The following is an 18,725-nucleotide window of genomic DNA, read 5'->3' as shown; positions in this document are numbered from 1 at the left end:
AGACATGACCCGAGGAGAAAATCTCATGTTAGAGAGCTTGTGCGTATAATGTGTGTGTGTGTGTACATGTGTGTGTGCCAGACAGGAGCCGCAGTCTGAGCTCATCTAGTAGGGCTTCATTCCACGCCTCCCTCTAATTGGTGTCTTTTGCCCCGTGCCGCCATGCAATTGAGGGCAAAACAGCGCCAGGCTTTAAAACCTCTCCCTCATCCGTTGCCCCCCCCCCCCATCCCCCCTTCTCTTCCTTCGCCTCCCATCACTCCATCATCCACGGCGAGAGATGGAGTAGAGGAGAAGCTCCCTCTGCTGCACTTCATCCCCCTATCATTATCCCAGTGAGGTCACCCAGAAGAACTGATTGTGAGAAAACGCTGCTCGTTTGCTTGTGGTCCAACCTGTAAAAACCCAAGGCGCCATGCAGGAATCATACACCAACAGTACACAGCACATTCTGAACATCCAGCAAATACTACGCTGCTTCATATCGCAGAGGACAGTAGGAGTACGCTGAAAAGAAGATAGATTTCTTACACTCTGCTCCAATGTTTTTCATTTCCAACTGATTAGAGATGAGCTCTTGCTTGTTTTCTGCACAATATTAATTATTCCTTCAGTGATCAAGTGATTGATGGTTTTATATTGTGACCGCAGATATTCGCATTTGGCTCCGGAGCAATGCGAAGATTAATACCATAAATCACAGGCTCTCTTTACAGACACCCCGTATAACAACCCGATGCAGACGTTTCATCGGGGGGGAGGGGAGGAGGGACCAGCACGAATAGTTGTCTTTAGTCAACTAACACCCTGGCTCCCGGCCCGAGGCCTCCAGGCAATGTTTTCATCGCGGGACCTTCATCGTATCGCTGCGGACTCATAAATCTGGAAGCTTCAATACTCCGCTGGGTCACCTTTCACTGGGAGTTGGGTCGGGATTCAGGAGTTTGCACGCATGTTGTGGGAGGATGCACATCCCCTAAAGCTCCAGATGCTGCTCTGATACAGCACTGGTGGATAGGTGCTGACCTCTGAATGGATCTCATATTCTTAACCCTTCTGTTGTCCTCCTGGTTCAAACTGACCCAATCTGTTTCGAATGGTCCTTCTTTCCTCCCTTCCTTCTGTCTCTCCATCCCTCCTTGCTCCTTCCTTTCTCCACTCCTTTCTCCCTTCTTCCTACCATCATTTCCCTTCCTTCCTTCTTCCTTCCTTGACCCTTTCTTTCTTTCTTTCTTTCTTTCTTTCCCTCCATCCTTCCTTCCTTGACCTAATCTGTTTCGAATGGTCCTTCTTTCCTCCCTTCCTTCTGTCTCTCCATCCCTCCTTGCTCCTTCCTTTCTCCACTCCTTTCTCCGTTCTTCCTACCATCATTTCCCTTCCTTCCTTCTTCCTTCCTTTCTTTCTTTCTTCTTCTTTCTTTCTTTCTTTTCCATCCTTCCTTCCTTGACCCAATCTGTTTCCTTCCTTCTTCCTTCCTTCCTTTCTTTCTTTCTTTCTTTCTTTCTTTCTTTCTTTCTTTCTTTCTTTCTTTCTTTCTTTCTTTCTTTCTTTCTTTCTTTCTTTCTTTCTTTCTTTCTTTCTTTCCTCCCTTCCTTCCTCCCACCATCCTTTTCACTTCCTTCCTCCCTTCTTCCTTCCTGATCCAATCTGTTCCCTTCCTCCATCTTTCTTTCTTTCCTTCCTTCCTTGACCCAGGAGGACAACAGGAGGGTTAAAGTGAGTAAAATGAAAAAAAGAAGAAAAAGGAATGGGTGAAACTTTGCTCAAAGCTCAAGAGTTTCAGTTCTTAAAATATGCACACTTAAAAATCCTGATCCTTTAAAATGGCTTTGGCATTACACATGAGCTTTGACTACTCTCTGCTATGCTTAACACATCAGCTTCTCCGTAGTCAGTGTCCGGTGGATGCATCTGGGAAGCATCAATGGAATTAATACCACGTTGCCGGATGATCAGACAGAGAAGGCCCCCGTTCCTCGAAGCCTCCGTGGTTTCTGCACTCGTGCTGGAATCAGAGAACGGGTTCCTCGCTCGCAATCAGGCCCACAGCGTTCCGTAAACCTCACGCGTCTCTGCGCTCGGAGGCGAAAAAAACCAACGAAGCTGCAAACTTGTTGCGCGATTAAGAGGTTGGTACTGTACGCTTGATCTGCAGAGAGACCGCAAGGCCGCGTCATCTCACACAAGCTGCCTCGTCTCATATGATAGGTTTCCAGGGGGGGAAATCAGTTTATAATAAAGTCATATTGCTGATTAGGAGTCATTGAATCCTTCAAACACATCATGTGCATTACTCATCAGTGCTGCTGGGAATTGTCCTGCAGGTCATTATTATACCATCTGCCCTCAAACCTTCTTCTGAATTTGTTTGGCAGAGGTTTTTGTGTTGTTTGATTGCAAAACTTCAGCTAACAAAAAAGTGCACACTCACATGCTAACGAGCAGTGGGTCATGTGTTTTTCAGGCTTTGCAAATAAAGGTTGTCATCTGCTCGTGTGGTGAAGCTAAGTTAGAAAAGCTTAAACAAACTATGATAAGATAAAGAGGGGATGTAAAATACACTGATTTGTTCACCAAGGATTTTTTTTTCATATTTGTAATCAAGCAAGAGAATGGTAACACTGCTGGGATCACTTTAACGAGAAGAGAATACCTTTTATTTATTCAAAGGTATTAAAGTGAACCTGAGGTAAAAGCTCAAAGGATTTAGATGACCTGAAAAGTCTGAGTTCAAGTACAAAATAAATAGAAGTATTTTTTTACTTGGTTTATTCAAGAGAACTTCACTTCTGCATCATGACATGTAGAGTTACAATGCCTGGCAAATTACAATCACATGCACAGAACGCTGAAGTGCCACTGAGCCCTGCATCAGCAGAGATACCACCAGTGTGTATAAGAGCATAAAAATGTGTGACAAGTCCACATCGGTTGCACTGGCAGGCCCCGCTGCCTTCTGCCCCACACAGGATTAGAGTGTGTACATAAGGATGAGAGAGAGACTCAAATGAATGAGACTCAAATGAACTGAAATGAATCTTCGCCTAAGAGATCCTTAAATTATGCTAATTTGAAGTCAGAGGCTTTACCTCTGTGCTGTGTAAAGCTTTGGACTAAGTAACGCTTCTTGTGTTGCAAGCGCTGTTCACTTTTCAGCTTGGAAGAGTGTCAGGGTCATTTTTCAATTTTGTGGTTTGTGAACAGATTACATTCTCTCCCTGAGCTCCCTGAGAGTGAAAACTGTCTGAGTGCGTACAGGAGGGCGCGAGTTTGCATATATGTGTGTGTGTGTACTGTACGTGTGTGTCTGTGTGTGTGTTTGCGGCCCTGCTGTAGGTCGGCACACATACACTTCATGGTCTTGATTTTCTCATGTTTACGCTCATGTTACTTACCCCCGTCTGCAGTGATGGCTTCTCAGCATGCACCAGAGCAAGACCACTTCTTTCAATACGCTGTAAGTCCTGCGCAACCAGAGATGCCAAGTTAAGCACCGGCCTATAAGAACCTGAAAATCCCTCAAGAATACACAACTTACAGACAGACAAGCTCCACTGCTCTGTGCTCTGAAGAGTATAAATTACATTTTGGAAACGTAGCTTTTGCTGTCATCCAAAACTACTTACTGAGTGAGGTGAAGGACGTGGTTGATAATGCTGCACAATCTGAATAAAGGCCTGGAGGGATAAACATGAACATGAACATGAACATGAAGATCCCTTAAAAAAAAAACTACTGCTGGACTGAAAAACTCGCTGGAGTTGTTGGAACATGGATTGTACATATTCAAAAAGACAAAAATAGAACTTGGGAAGAAAAATCCATGTTGTGGTAACACTGAAGAAGGCTGTGATTTGAAGATGCAGAATATGCAGGATCGGCAAACTTCAATTTTTCAATCCTTCATCTAACAATTTTCATTACAGATTTATAAACTGATTATTTTCTCAATGCACGGATTCATTGTTTGGCATATGAAAAAATGCTAGTGATGCTCTTAAAGGTACATTGTGCAGGAATTCCTCCCATCTAGCGTTGTGGTTGTATATCGCAAGCAACTCAATCGTATTTTTCATGCTGCATTCACGTGAAATTGGGCAGACAGCAGACGGACAACAGCCGCTGCACGTAATGGCATAAACAAGCCTCTATGTAAACAAGTGGTCCGTCAGCACGAGGCAAAACAACACACGTGACAATATGTTGTCATGGCGATGTCGTATTGTTTACCTGGCCCACGTTTTACCGGCTTTCTCTGGACTTCTGCCCGACTGCAGGTGAATGCAGCATCAGTGTAACGCTCCATTCCTCCTCACTGCGTTACCGCGGTGACTTTTCACAGACGCCACCTCCACCTGAGCCGACAGCTCCGGTGTCTCCGCTGAGTTTCCGTGGATTCCTACCGTCACGCTGCCACTGAACGTAAAAACATGGCGACACCACATGGCAGCCAGCACCGAGCTTACCCGCTCCATGTAGATATGAATGATATGAACGGCTAATTCAGAACTGAAAGGAACACTTCAGTTTGTTGATGGGGGATATTACTGATTAATGAAAAACAGACTTTTGAACCAAATAATCGATTTTCGTGAATAGATAACAGGAGAAGTTACACAATGTCCCTTTAAATTGCTGGTTTTGGACCAACAGTCCAAACAGGCCTGAAGATATTTCATTTTTCACTATCATGTCACAAAGAAGTAAATCTTCACGTTTGCTCAAAAACATGACTTAAAATATACTCATTATCAGAATAGCCAAATTATTCTATCGTCATCAAATAATTGACTTGATTGCAGCACTAGAATTAATATTTGACATCTTTTTTAAGTTATATTTTTATTGCTTTAGATGTCACACTCTCCCAGAGTTTTTCATTTTATAAGAAAAAAAGCTTCCTACATTCAATACTGGATCAATTACAACTTTCAAAGCTGTGGCAGATTTAATTTTCCTCAGAAAAGGCAGGACTAACACAAGACACACAAGGGTCTTGATTGTTGCTGCGACTGCTGACAGACACAGTCTCAGGGATCAACTTAAAAACGGCAGCCCCCGCCTCCCACTCCCCCACCCGGCTGTGCTGGATACAGCACGCCGATTGTACAGAGAGCGGAGCGGGACATGGCTCTCCAGATAGGAAAACTGGGAGATGTGTATGTTAGTTTAGCTACTGTACTGTACATGGCCGAGCACCACCACACAGAGCCATTACAGCCCACATTAAAGAGAGGGGTCCGTTTTAGGTTGCACCTTGCCCACTGCTTAACCTAAACTCTGCTCCGCACGGGTGGCAGGGATCCTTCAGCAGCAGGTAATTACCTCTGTAACTCAGGATAACACTGCTGCTTACACTGGAGATTGGCTGGCTACGCACTGAAAGGCTGCTGCAGCCAAGTGGCCACTGTGAACACCTCATACAGAAGCTTACATTGGAGTGCTACTGAAGTTATTAAAGTTACTGCCACCCTGCAGTCAGTCCATTAATTTCAAGCCGAGAACCGCAAGGTGAAACACAACTTGTCCTTATGCACATTTTCGTTTTTTAAATCAACATCTGAGGCTGAATTTATTTAAAACAGCACTCAAGTCCAAGAGCTGGGCGGGGGATTCCCGTCAAGATCGAGGACTTGTTAAACTCAGATGTTATTGTTTGGCTGAAATATCCCTCTTGATATTCCCTCCTTTTGAAAATTGTGACAAACTTTAATTTCACTTGTTGCTCTCGTTTAACCAGACTGAAATCATATTGATGGCAAAAGGCCTTGAAGGACTTCGCCCACGTGCCCATAAACAGATCACAATCATAAAATACAGGCTTAATAGTAACAATCGCCTCCACTTGGAGGCAATTAGTCCACACGGTGCCAAAACCCAGAGCTAAGACATCCAAAAATTCCTGGATGAAACATTTTGGCATCAACACATCCCCATTGTATAAGTGTGTCTCTGTTTGTGTCTGTGCATGCCTGTGTAAATTCACGCTGAACGTGGAGCAGAATACAAACATCTGCAACGGGGAGTGCAATTTGAAATGTAAACAATTAGAAATCAATCAGTCGCCCACACAATGTGTGCATGCCTTCACACGCCGAGGAGAAGCAGATCCTGCAGAAGGTGAGGAGAGAAGAGTGAGGGGATGATAGGGGCGGAGGGGGAGGTGGGAGAGCAGGGAGGGGTTGGGTGGGGGTGGGGGGAGGTTTCACCCATTAATCAAAGACATAGTTTTGGATGCTGTGCATATGCAAGGCGACATGTGATAGTGTTGAATGCCAAAGGTGCAGTAATCTGAAACACATGGATTCCCATATTGCACAGCTCCATACATGCACAAGCCAGCGTGCAAACACAAACAACTATAGAATAACATGAGGGTCGGTGTGCAAGTGTCTCTGCAGACGGGAGTACGCATTCAACAGTAGCCAGCAAGAGACACACTACTGGCTGAATGCATTCACACACACACACACACATTTGTTATGTGGGTGCTGTGGTGAGGTCTTGTCCCTGGTGGTATTACCTCAGCAGCACCACTCCAGTACCCACAGTGCACTGGTGTTAGACCACATCAAGTAGGGGGAGATATTCACTGTGGCACTGTGAGGGCCAAGGCTTTACTGAACACATATGTTGATGGAACAAACACAGGGGTGAGAGAAAGATCCCCAGTCCAAAGCCACGTGGCTTTACACCACATTCACCAGCACTCAGCACTTTCTTCAAGAGCGCTGGAGCCAGCGCTCCAAACAGCGTTCACATGTGCCAAACAGCAGTCGGCCAGCCAAAGCGAACAAGTCGAGGAGGCAAAAGTCTCCTAACTCACTGCTCGCTCGTCTTCGGGCCTCTTTCATTTTTGCCTTTTCTCGTTTTAAAAAGCACAACGGACATCATTTCGAGTGCAAAAAACAAACCGTCGTCCCGGCCCTGTCTCGCAAAACAAATTTCAGCAGACTCAGGGTATCTTTCAGATTGCTGGCTATGCAAAAACAAACACTGGCATTCATGGCTAACTGGCGTCACGAAAGCAGTTATTAACTCGCTGTTTGGATCCAAGCTTTTCCAATCCAGCTACAGCATGAGCCGCTTCACATGGAGGCAATGTTTCTAATAAACAACTCACTCAGTGTCAGTGCAATGCTGTGGATGGATCCAGAGAAGCTCATTTCAAGTCCGATAATGTCTAAACACAAGCAGAAACAGTGATTTTAAAAGATAGTGGCGGGGCACATTGTGCTTTTTATTAAGGCTGGATAGAAATGAGTGGGAACTTCATGCCAGTGCCAGTTCTTATCACACACCACTGCACTGCCTTAGTGTCTCTATGTAATATCCTGATGAGTTAATCAAATTAAAAGCACTGGAAGACGACTACTCCTGCATCTAACGGCTCCAGGAGGAACAGCTTGGCACATCACCCTGCGAAACATATAATCGTCATTGATGCGGTTTGGTTTTCCCCCGTTGGTTACCAGGGGAACTCTCTGCCCGCTCGTTACACTAAGCTAAGCTGCACATTAACTATACGGTCATGTCCATCTGACTCTCACCGAGATAGCAAATGAGCATGTTTCCCAGAACGTCGCAGCATCCTAAAAAGGTACCCTGTGGTGTTTTTTTGTTTTTTTTGGTTAACAAATAAAAGTTGTGTCAACATTCACTTTCTCTCACGAAAACACAGTGTGTGTATATAGCTAGTCTATTTCCTTCCCCATTAAACATTTGCAGAGCAGATTAGTTTGGAAGAATGCAAAACCAACATCCTTCATATCCTTGTCATTTCCTTCCAAACACCATCACTGTTTGCCATAAAATCTTACTCCCTCTTGCTTTGCCTGCATGCTAATATATTTCTTTCTTTTTTTGTGTATTTCTTTTTATTGTTTTCATATGTTACTATATTTCCATAGCAGGTTCAATCTGCTGAACAGGATGAAACCATGTGCACATGCAGGAGATGCTGGGACCCACTCTCTAAAGGGGAACTATGCAAATCCACTAACTTTTCCGCTGTTTTGCTAAGCCTCCTCCCTCCCGCTCTGGCCTTGTGCATTGTTTTTAAGCCGTGCATTTGTTTTTAAGCCGTAGTTTTATCTGTCATAAACAAGAGATTACGGGTAACGTGTTGTGGTGCCGCCGAGACGAGAGCTGGGACACCGGGTCGGCGCAATGATCTTGCACGGTTGGTTTTTGGCCAAGAGACGCTAGGTGGAAGACAGAGAGCCTCCATTCTCCTGTAACAAGTCATTTAACCATCACAATTACTCTGAAGCTGTCAAAAAAAGGGTAAAAATCTTGCATAGTTCCTCTTTAAAACTTCACTCAATAGCACCACTCGCGGTCAAAAACTCCCCGGGGTGGGGCGCCGAGTGGCGCAGTGGGTTAAAGTCCCCCTCCCGCGACCCTTTTTGGTCATTTTAAAACCAGCAGCTCATTAGCAATGCACCTCTGGAGGGTGGGCGGAGACTGCACTGCTCTGCCCACCCCTGGAGTTGTGACACGTCAACTCCAGTCTCCCTGAAACTGCCAGTTTGCGTCTGCCATTGGTTCACAGCAATTTGAAGGCAGAAAAACTCAGAAATGCAATTTTGCACTTCCTTTTCTGCTGATATGTCCTCTAACACAAGAAAAATGCCACAGGAACATGTGAAAAGCACGAAAAACACGATTTTCATGGGAGGGGGTCTTTAAGCAGGCGCCCCATGTGTTGAGGCTGTAGTCCTTGTGCAGGCGGCCCCGGTTCGAATCCTGCATCAGACGGCCCTTTCCTGTGTGTCTTTCCCCCTCTCTCTGCCTCCCCATTTCCTGTCTCTCTTGACTGTACTGTCAAATAAAGGCATGAAAAAAAAAGCCAAAAAAATATACTTTAAAAAAGAAAGAAAAGAAGCTAAAGCTAAAGCTAATGCTAACTTAAAGCGTTGTTAACGACAGGGGGCTCAGCACGTCGTGGAAGAAGAAAAATTTCAGCCTGAACATCCTCCTCTGACTGCCAAAACTAACATGCCCATCCTTTTAATGAAGACAAATGAAGTGTTCAATTGTGCAAAACCGTTGCCCTTTCCACCTGGCGCAACATGCAAAACACAGCTGCCAGGTTAGCCTGCAGCTGAGCCGTGGGCCTCTCTCTCTCTGTCTCTCTGTCTGTCTGTGCAGACCGCCGCTGCCTCGGCCACTCACAGCTCCCCCTGTCCGCCACCCCGACTGGCCCTTGGTCCCACTCGCCCAACCCCAATTACTCCCACCCCTGACACCCTGCCAGAAGGCAGAACCGTCTCGGCACTTGTTCACCCTGAAGGTTTTTAGAAAGAGCGGCGGAGGAGGAGGGGGTGTGGGAGGCCCCCGACTGTTGCTGCCTGAGGTGCAATTGAGCATGTAAAAACATTAAGGCCCGGATTGCTTGGCATGTGATGAAGTGAGAGAGGCAGAGGGCAGAGAGGAAGAGACGTCTAACAAAACATCCAACGTCTCACAGAAAGACGAGAGGGAGAAAAGGTGAGAAAATAAAACAACAGTGCGAGGAGAAGAAACCGTCATTCCACGAGACGTGCAGAGACAGGCAGGGTGGAAGTGTCCTCGCACTGGGCCTCAGGTCATTACTGTAGAGTGGGGCTCTAATGACTGTCATTACCACCACTTAACTGTCACAACCCATAATACCCTGGCTGTTCTTGGTCTTGTTAACACAAAATGTAACCCAGAGCAGCAATCAGTGCATCCTGACCCTGGAAGTGCAGCATAAACTGCTTTACAGGTCAGAGGAACTCATTAAAAGTTTGCAGCGCCACATTTCTCCTTTATAAATAGTTCTGTGACCATGTCTTTACAGCCTTTTAGAAATAAAATCATTAGAAACCAAGTTGCAATGTTGATGCTTTTTGTCTTTTTTTCATAAATTCAATGAATATTTCTTATGCTGACGACTAATAAAACTGAACCTTTTGTAGCTGGTTGTTTTGGTCATCCACTCTCATCAGCATCGTTTCCAGCTGCATGACAAACTCCAACAAATCAAATGTGTGCTACCTGTCCAGCGCCGAGCAGCAGAGGAGTCAGGGAACCGCCTGGGGAACACAGTGGAACGTTCAGCTACTAAATCTCTCACAAGAGCTGGCAGATACCACAGCACAACCAAGAGGAGGCTAGCGTCTGCAGAGAGTCGTCAGGTGGACAGAAACTTAATAACAAGTTTTAATACACGACACGTATTATACATATATGTTTTTGTTTGGATTTTTTCAGAGGGTTTGGTTTCTGTGCAGAGAAGTGAGGTGAATGTTTTCATGTTAACAGTCAAGTCCAGTTGTGAGTTTGCAGATCGTCACAATGTAAATAGATTGTTTACAGCTAAGAGCAGACACGGAGCTCTGATAGAGTCCCTGACCTCAGTCCTGCTGGTAGGACACTTCACTATCACACACCCAGACAGACACGCACATACACACACACACGCACACTCATCTGGTGAATGAAGGATCACCTTTCAGTAACCCACTTTAAAGTTGCCTGTTGACAGGATGATCATATTTGCCGTCTAGACGGCAGCTGACTGAGGAGACAAACCGAGTGGCGTGTTTCTCTTTCTATCTCCTTTCTCCTCTTTTGTCAAAAGGCTGCTTTTTTTCTCTTTTAGCCTTAAATCTCCATTTCACTCTCTAACAGTGATTAGAAGTTTACAATACTTACTCTCTGTCCTTTCTTTCTTTCTTTCTTTCTTTCTTTCTTCTCATTCTCTGTCAATCAGCCTGAGGTCGAGCGGTTTAGCTGCCACCTGTGCATCGCCTTTGGAACAGAAACTCCTCCAGAGATTGAGTTTCAAACTCCACTTTAACGTGTAAAGTTTCAATTTTCTAATGACAGACTAATACCCCCTTGGCCGGTAAGTGAATCTGATTATTTAACAAAACTTAGCGCGGTGTTTGTCACCGTTTTCAAACATATTTTGCAGGTTCAGTGTGAGTTACAGCTCTCTCCCTCCCCTCTCTGCAGCGGATCAAACTAACATGCTGGAAAATTTCATTCATGGCCAAACAATGAGTGGGAATAGTTGTAGCTAGATTTATGAGCAGCTTTTCTGTTTATCTTCTCAGTCTAACTCATTCAGCCCTGTTACAGTGATAAAAAAAGACTTTCTCAGACCCAGCGGCCAACATTTCAGCCATCAGACCCCACGCACACTTTGATTCAGGAACTTCTCAGCCCAATAAACGGATTTAATATTTGTTTATAAATGCTGACACTGCGGAGCCTCTATAGCAGGCGTGCCATCGTATAATGAATATGGGTTAATTTAGAAAGGTATGTCAGACCTTAGCTGCCTTAGACAGCTCTATTCCATCGAAGGAGCTTGTGCCGAGGCTGCCAGGAAAAACACTTTCCTTTGGAGAGAACAATTCATCTGTGGCCCTCTTGGGGGATGGGGAGAGGGTGCTGGGGAGGTCAGTCTTATTGCCCACCAACCGACCCTGGCACATGCTCATGAAGTTAAACAAGAGAAAGCGAATACACTTTGAGATCTGCGTCCCGGGTTGCTCGCTAATTAAGCTGCGCTTTTCTTGGCTTCCAGTCAAGCTTAATATTGAACCAAGATCCAACATAGAACAGTGCTACAGGCGCACAGAGACCCAATCCAGCTGAGTGCTGAAAGGAATCACAAGTGTGGCTCCTGGGAGTCTGTGGGCTCCTCATGTGAAGAGATGTTAGCATCATGTAGCAAAGGACGGGAATACTGTACCATTCAGGTTAGAAGTCTCTTTTTCTATCATTCGTGTCCATACGAGCCAACACTTTTACTTTCACGTCCAGTTTAACTGCTGATGAGTGTCTCCTGACCCTGAACATCCTGCAAAAGCCATCTGAGATTATGTCATTCATCCTAATCTCTACTGTGTTGTCATGGCGTCCGATTACAAAGGTCAAATAGCAGCTTTTTTCTGAGTTTCAGAGCAGGCTGACGATCATAAGGCTGAAATGAAGTGGTGCTGGTTAAAGTTTGACATTGCGGCCAATTAGCAGTCGTTCTAAGGAGTAGTTTAACATTTTGGGAAAAATGCAGATCAATTTTCTTGCTGATGACAAGACTGATATCACCTCTCGTGTCTGTGAATTAAGCATGGACTGTGGACATACAGCCAGGGGGCGATTAGCCCGACATGAAGACTGGAAGCAGGGCTTAACAGCGAGCCAGACACACTCCGAGGTTCCAACTACTCAGAAGAAAGAAGCCTAATCGCTTTCTGATGGAAAGATAGATGAGAGGAACTCATACGTAATTAGATATAAAGCTATAGCCAGGAGCTGGTTAGCTCAGCTTAGCACAAGGTTAAAAAAAAGAAAAAAGAAGAAATCACTGTGTTTTACAAGGAGTTATGTCCTCAGGGGCCAAGTGCTCTGGGTTTGCTGGTTCCAGTCTTTCTGTGGAGCTGGGCTAACTGGCTCATGGCTGTAGCTTAATACTTAACAGGCAGAGTTGTATCAACCATCTGATTCAACTCGGGGCCAGAAAGCAAATGTAGGCATTAACCAAAAGCACAATAATTTGTTAATCTATTTGTTAACAAAAACAGAAATATAAAAATGTCAATTAGGGATTTTAGAGGCAGTTATGTGGAGCAACATTAATCTGTTGTTTTCGAGGCAAATACAGAGACTGCTTGCTGAAAAACTGCCCTGACTGGAACGTGCATCAGCGGTTTTGCATGAATTTACCTCTAAAACAACTCTGTCTCATAACATTCCGTTATTATCTCATAGTGTGGTGAATGTGCAGGTCACAACTTGTCCACCAGAGCGTTTTGGAGTTGTTGGATTGTGTATTTGATGAGTTTGATGAGGGGAACAAAGAAATCCCATTAGCCTCCGTACATGTAGCGTAGCTTTGAGCAGCTAGCGGCTCTGCTCCGCCGTTCTAAAAAGAGCTTGCACCGACAATTAAAGGTAACGAACCGACTCCTAAAACAATAGGGATTATGGCAATGGGCCAATTTGCCAAACTGTTGAACTATCCCTTTAACTTGTTGTTTTATATTGACTGGGAACAAGTCAGGCGAGTGTTAATCGGCGTGCTCTAAAAAGGTGACACAGCAAATAAACAAATTTCCCAGTGTGTGGATTGTTCCTTTAAGTCCCAGTCAAATGATTTGTTCTTTCACTCCCAGTGCACCTTATCTGCACCTGTGTCTGGATGGAGAAAATCATGCAGCCAGAGTTAGAATGAAAGCCCATAAAGAGCATCTGAGGCTTTGATGGCGTGGGTACACTCTGTGGGAGGGGAGGCATAAATACTCGTTCTGTAATGTCTGGTTTGAAAATCACTCAAAAACTAGCTGATGCAAATTCAAAAATTTGCTTGAGGTCAGAGCATCGTAAATCACAGAGCCGCTTGGTTTCAATATGAAATCCAAATACTGTAGACAGAACTATTTGTGGTTTCCAACTACAGTACTGTAAGCATGTATAACGGCATTTAAATTCTAACAGGGATTTTATATGGTTTTTCCATAAAGTCTGCCTTTGGGATATAAAAGAGCGAGTAAAAAGCAACCCAAAACCAAAAATCATTTTCGAATATACATTATTTTATGATACAAGGCAGGGCAATGTTAACATGAATTAGACTTAATAAGAAAAAAAGCATTTCTCTGAAGGAGGGTGAGTCCAGAATGATCTCTGATCGCCTCCTAAAACTGAAAATGACCTCTGCCCGCCACCACTGATCTGAAAGGCTATCCTGCACATGTGAGTGTTTGCATAAGCCCTCTTTATCCCCCGCTTTAAAATCTGATGTCAAGTTCAAGCAGATCTGCTGTTTCAAAGAAGTGTCACAGCATTTGATCGGTGTTCAGAGGGTGCTGAGGTCAAGGGGTGATTTACTCATGCGTGAAAGCTCGTGAAAGGTCAAATACAGTATGTGGGTCAGCGCATATAAAAACCGGAGTACAGTCAGTTCAAACGCGTAATGCCCTCGGAGCATGTAGGAAAACGCTGCAGTGAAATTCACCTCCAGCTAGCTATGATGTAATACTGCTCAAAAACCTTTGATCAGTTTGAACATATTCCTCTCAAGCTGCACCGCGACCAAACCCATCACAAAAGGGATGATGAGACAAAAGCGGCTCGACCCCTCCCTCCCACCCAATTAGATAAAATATCTGGGTGAGAGATCAGCTTAGAGAAACCGCTACGTCCAAGCGCTCATGTCTCATCAAAGGCGATGACAGAGTGGGAGTAATGTGATGCAAAAAAGCCCACCCCGCCCTGGATGGAACGTGCAACATGTGCGCGTGTGCGTTTGCCACGAGTGTTAAGTGTCTGCGCGTTCGCATGCGCTGCCCTGTTTCACATCAAGCTACGTCAGCCCAGTCAGACTACACCTCCACTCCCAATGTCCAACTACCATCATTCACTTGTATTCATTACTGAAGGTGTAATGAGGCTGATTTTTCACTCCTCTGCTGTGGTGCGTTATGGAAAAGTCACTGCAAATAGATTTATAGGCTGATTTAGTTTTATCTGACATTTCAATTTATTTTCAGGAAAGTTATAAAAGAGAAAGTTGTACTATGAGGTTTGTGTTTGAAAGCAAAACGTAGAGTCAGTGCAGCACTGTAAAAGCTGCAGTGTTTTCTCATCCGACACTCACTGGGTCTTCTGGTTTCTGGCTGCTGTCGTGCAGAGGCTCTTCAGGAAGGTGGTCTCGTCGAATCAGGGTGAATTCTCTGATGAACACGGCCTCCCCGTCGCTGGCCCACACAGCCACCTGAAAAACAAAGACAGAGTCACAAGTGTCCCGTAAATCCAGACAATCACTTCACACATCGACTGCAGCCAGGGGTTTTGGAGGTGTGAACGTACACACACAGCTCTCATTTTTCATTTCATTCCTCACGCAACGACCTCTGGAATTTTTTTTGACATTAGAAGTCTGTTGAACAAGAATTTGAAAATGTTTTAAGTAGGATTTAAAGTGAAGTATGGGTTCTACTGTACTGAAATAAATGAAAAGACAGAAGGAATCAGATACACTGTACCAGAGCCCGGTGACGCAATGTTATTCATACCATTGTGTTTTCACCAGACCATACAATTTCACCACTCTGCTCTGAAGAAACAGTGATGGTGGGAAATCTGTAGTAGAAACTCCTGTTTCTGTTTGCAATCATATCTTGAACACAGTGCTTTCTGCTTTTCTTTTCTTTTCTTTTCTTTTTTTTTCTCGTTTCGGTTTGTGCTCTCAACTGCACATCCCTCCTGATGAGGGGAATCATTGTGGGCTTCGGAGGAATTCAGAGCACAAGGGATCTGATATCAGAAGACGTAGTAACCCACCTCTTTGGGGAGAATGGATAGGGGGGGGGGGGGGTGAGGAGGGGGCATCTTGGATAGGGCCCATTAGCGGCACAGCAGGGCCCGCATTCTAGAAGATGCACCAAAATTCACAGAGCAGGGGCCCTCAGCTGCTCTCCGTGGGTCATAAACACCCTGTTACGACCCAGGTCAACTGCCTGCCTCCTGGGCCTGTGCCAAGGCGGCGCAAACTAAGCAGAGCAGGGGATGTGGGTTCGAGGTAGTTGAGGGGTCTTCGCAATGTAGGGGGTTGCAGATCTTTAGTTGCGGACGGGGGCGGTAAAAAAAAAAAAAAAATAGAAGAGCTGCTAAGCAACTGCCGCAAAACTTACACCACCTTTCTGTGGGAAAGACCCACAGAGTGGACTCTTAAATAAGACAAATCAAATCTGGTCTAAAGCCCCACACTCAGCACTGCTTAGCCGCAGTCACTTACACTGCGGAGGCATCTGTAACAACACATAAGTCACTGCTGTAAAATGCGGGCAAGAGCCTCCTCGGATGACCACCATCATAATGTACAGGAACATTTTTGTTGGGTATGGAGCTGCAGATGTTGCAGCTGTTGGGCCACATGTAACATTATGATTTATTTCTGAAGATAAATAAGAGACAAGATTTTGCTTTTTGTACCAGGCACCTGAAATGTTGCATTCAGAATCAGAAATGAGATGCAAACTCTTGTTATACCTGTGAGAAACAGGACAAAACACACTATGGGAAATGTAATACAGCACGTTTCTCAGATTGTCTCAACAGTTTACAGAGCTCCAAACTATATTCCCCCGACACATTAATGCATTCAGTATGGAAGCCCCAATAACTGATATGAGAAAGTTTAATGTTTTATCAAAATACAGCCTATTATTGGATGTCTGAGGACAACATGATATCTCTGCTGACAGTGTTGCACTGAGGCATGTCTTCTCTGCCACCGATGCTGAAAATGAAAATGTTGCAAAACCACAAGCCGGGGGTAAAGCAAACATAAGTCAAGCATATGAACATTAGGAGACCCTTCGCTGATGTGTGTATGTGTATGTGTGTGTGTGTCAGTTTGGATGTACTGAAAACCACTTAAGTGACCAGATGTCCTTGCTCAAGGCTAAATGGAGGCCCGGTTGAGATGAACACGCTGATCGTGTCTCTCTCAAGAGATCTCCTTCCCCGGTCCTCAGAAATTATTTTCTCACACACTTTTAGTGTCTTAACACCAGACAAATCTGGCAACCATTTCCCTGTCATTTTGGAGTCTGCATCCATCCTCCTTTGAGACGTGGGATATGCTGGAACCAGACTGAGCTACAGGCTAATGGTTCATGACAGCTAAACTCTCCCTTGCTGGAGTCTTAAAAGAAGGATCTATCAAAGTTGTTTCCCCAAGAAAACAAACTGACTGTTCAGTACCAGTGTCACGCATCCTGCACACTGTTACTGAAATAAACCATTAGGAACGAGCAGAGCAGAGGGCTCAGTGTTTCCACAGACGGCCTGAGTACTGGGTTCTGCTCTCATGTAAGGAAAGACAGTCTGCATTAACTGGCAAAGCAGATGAGACCAACATTCGTGTCCCTGAACCATATTGAACATAGCTGTGTCATGCTTCAAACTAGTGTTTAAGGACTTTGGTGTTTCTCTAACTGTCAAGCCTTTGGCTTTTGTCAGTCCCAAAATGTATCCCAGACTGAAAATATGAATCCTCTGGAAATGCTTAAAGGGACAACGAGGAGTTTTGGAAAAGCAAAGTGTTTTCACACTACATTTATGAGCCTCCGCGCGCACCGTAGAATTCTTCGACCGGCGCAAGACAGACTCATGTTTTCATTCATTAAGAATTAAAGTCAGAGGTTCAAAGAGGTTCAGTTACCGTCGTAGTTCCGACCATAGACGGCAATACGGCGGCGTTATTCTCATGAGCGTCCTTGAAACCGAAAGTAAGGAAACGCTGGTCGGCTCACCCAGCATTTCCACCATTAATTAAAATAACAAAATAACGATAGAGACAAAACGATATATTTATCGAACATGGGCCCATTAACAAGTGTGGGTAGCGCAGATTCATCCACATTAACGTGAGACTTTTTTATAACCAAATAGAAACTCCTCGTTGTCTCTTTAAATTAGAAGGCTACCAGGAAATACTGATATGCTAACATGCTCAGCTAAAGTGGTGAACGCAGTTAGCATTGCCTGCTAGAGGTCAATATGCTTACATTTTTACAGTGTGCATGTTATGTTAACAGCATGCTAACAAGCTCAATAAAGCCTTATTTTGTTATATTAATTTATGTTATGCACTTTTAAGGCACACAAACTTTACAACTTTACTGTTTTGGTATAATGGTAGCTGCAAAATTGAATTGCCCTCCGGGATATTCTATTCTATTCTATTCTATTCAATTCACTCTCATAGACGTTGGGAGCTCAGAGTGCTAACTGCCAAGCACCATATAGCACATAGAAGTCAGCTATAGCTGGAAACATTTGGTCAGTGAAGAGCCAGATATCTAATTCAGAAGTTGGTGGAGAACAAACTAAAGCCAAATGGACAGTTAGTACATTTATCTGGTGGCTAGAAACGCATCCATATAGACTAGTGCTTGTTCCCATTAGCCAGAATAACTTAATAAGGTGATAATAAGTCCCATGCTCCCTGTTGTTTTTATAGTTGTTGTGCTACCGTCAAATCAAAAGCTGACATAATTGCAGGTTTACTAAAGTGCTTTGAATTGCGTCAACTGTAGAACTATGCAACATTAATCATAGTAGCTCTGCCAGGAGCTATTAGAAGAAAAAACATAGGCTACTTTATTAGCAGATAAATGTTTACTCAACGATCATTAAAACTAATTAAATTACATATCGGACAAAAATGAATCTACAGGATATAAACATACCTTTTACAATAATGAGGTACAGTTGTTATGTGCGATGAGAGGTTAAAGGCGGGAGCTCCTTTCAGTGCACTACAAAGTCTTTTTTCTATGGGATGTAATGAGTGCATGAGAATTTAAACCAGCATGCTTTCACTCAGGCAATGTTTAAGCTAATTTGAAATGAACATGACAAGGGTTAAGAAAACACACACTCCTGATTTGTAGGGGTGTCTGTGATTGAAACAACCAACTCCAACAGGCATCTCCATCTCCAAACCGTACACATGTGAGGTTTCAACCCAGTGTTATTGAGCATGTGTGTGTGTGTGCGTGTCAATGTGACAAAGGACAAGGGTGAAAGTAAAACAGGGAACTAGGCCGGCGATTCATTAACCTCCAAGGCGGATTACATTTCAAAGAGCACATCTCAGCCAGAGAAGAGGAGAGGAAGTGAACTCAGGGGCAAGTCGGGTCTTCAAAAGCGCATAATCAACAGTAATAACATCC

At 44.3% G+C, this 18,725-nt stretch overlaps 1 protein-coding gene across 3 annotated transcripts in view; it reads right to left on the bottom strand.

The window, feature by feature from the left end:
• The window catches only part of adamtsl3 (ADAMTS-like 3), a 108,757-nt gene that overhangs the window by 52,947 nt on the left and 37,085 nt on the right, over positions 1-18,725 (bottom strand). For all 3 annotated transcript variants that reach the window (XR_015038199.1, XM_085806238.1, XM_085806239.1), the window contains one exon: positions 14,639-14,755. Coding sequence is in view for 2 of the 3 variants with exons in the window: in XM_085806238.1 (XP_085662364.1) it covers positions 14,639-14,755 (117 nt within the window). In the remaining variant the exon portion in view is untranslated. The remainder of the gene's footprint in view (positions 1-14,638; positions 14,756-18,725) is intronic.

The sequence above is a fragment of the Trachurus japonicus genome, chromosome 18 (assembly GCF_045865225.1).
Source record: "Trachurus japonicus isolate A0001 chromosome 18, Traja_1.0".
Classification (NCBI taxonomy): Eukaryota; Metazoa; Chordata; class Actinopteri; order Carangiformes; family Carangidae; genus Trachurus; species Trachurus japonicus.
The sequence above is the reverse complement of the archived record's forward strand: the minus strand, read 5'-3'. Positions and strand labels throughout refer to the sequence as shown.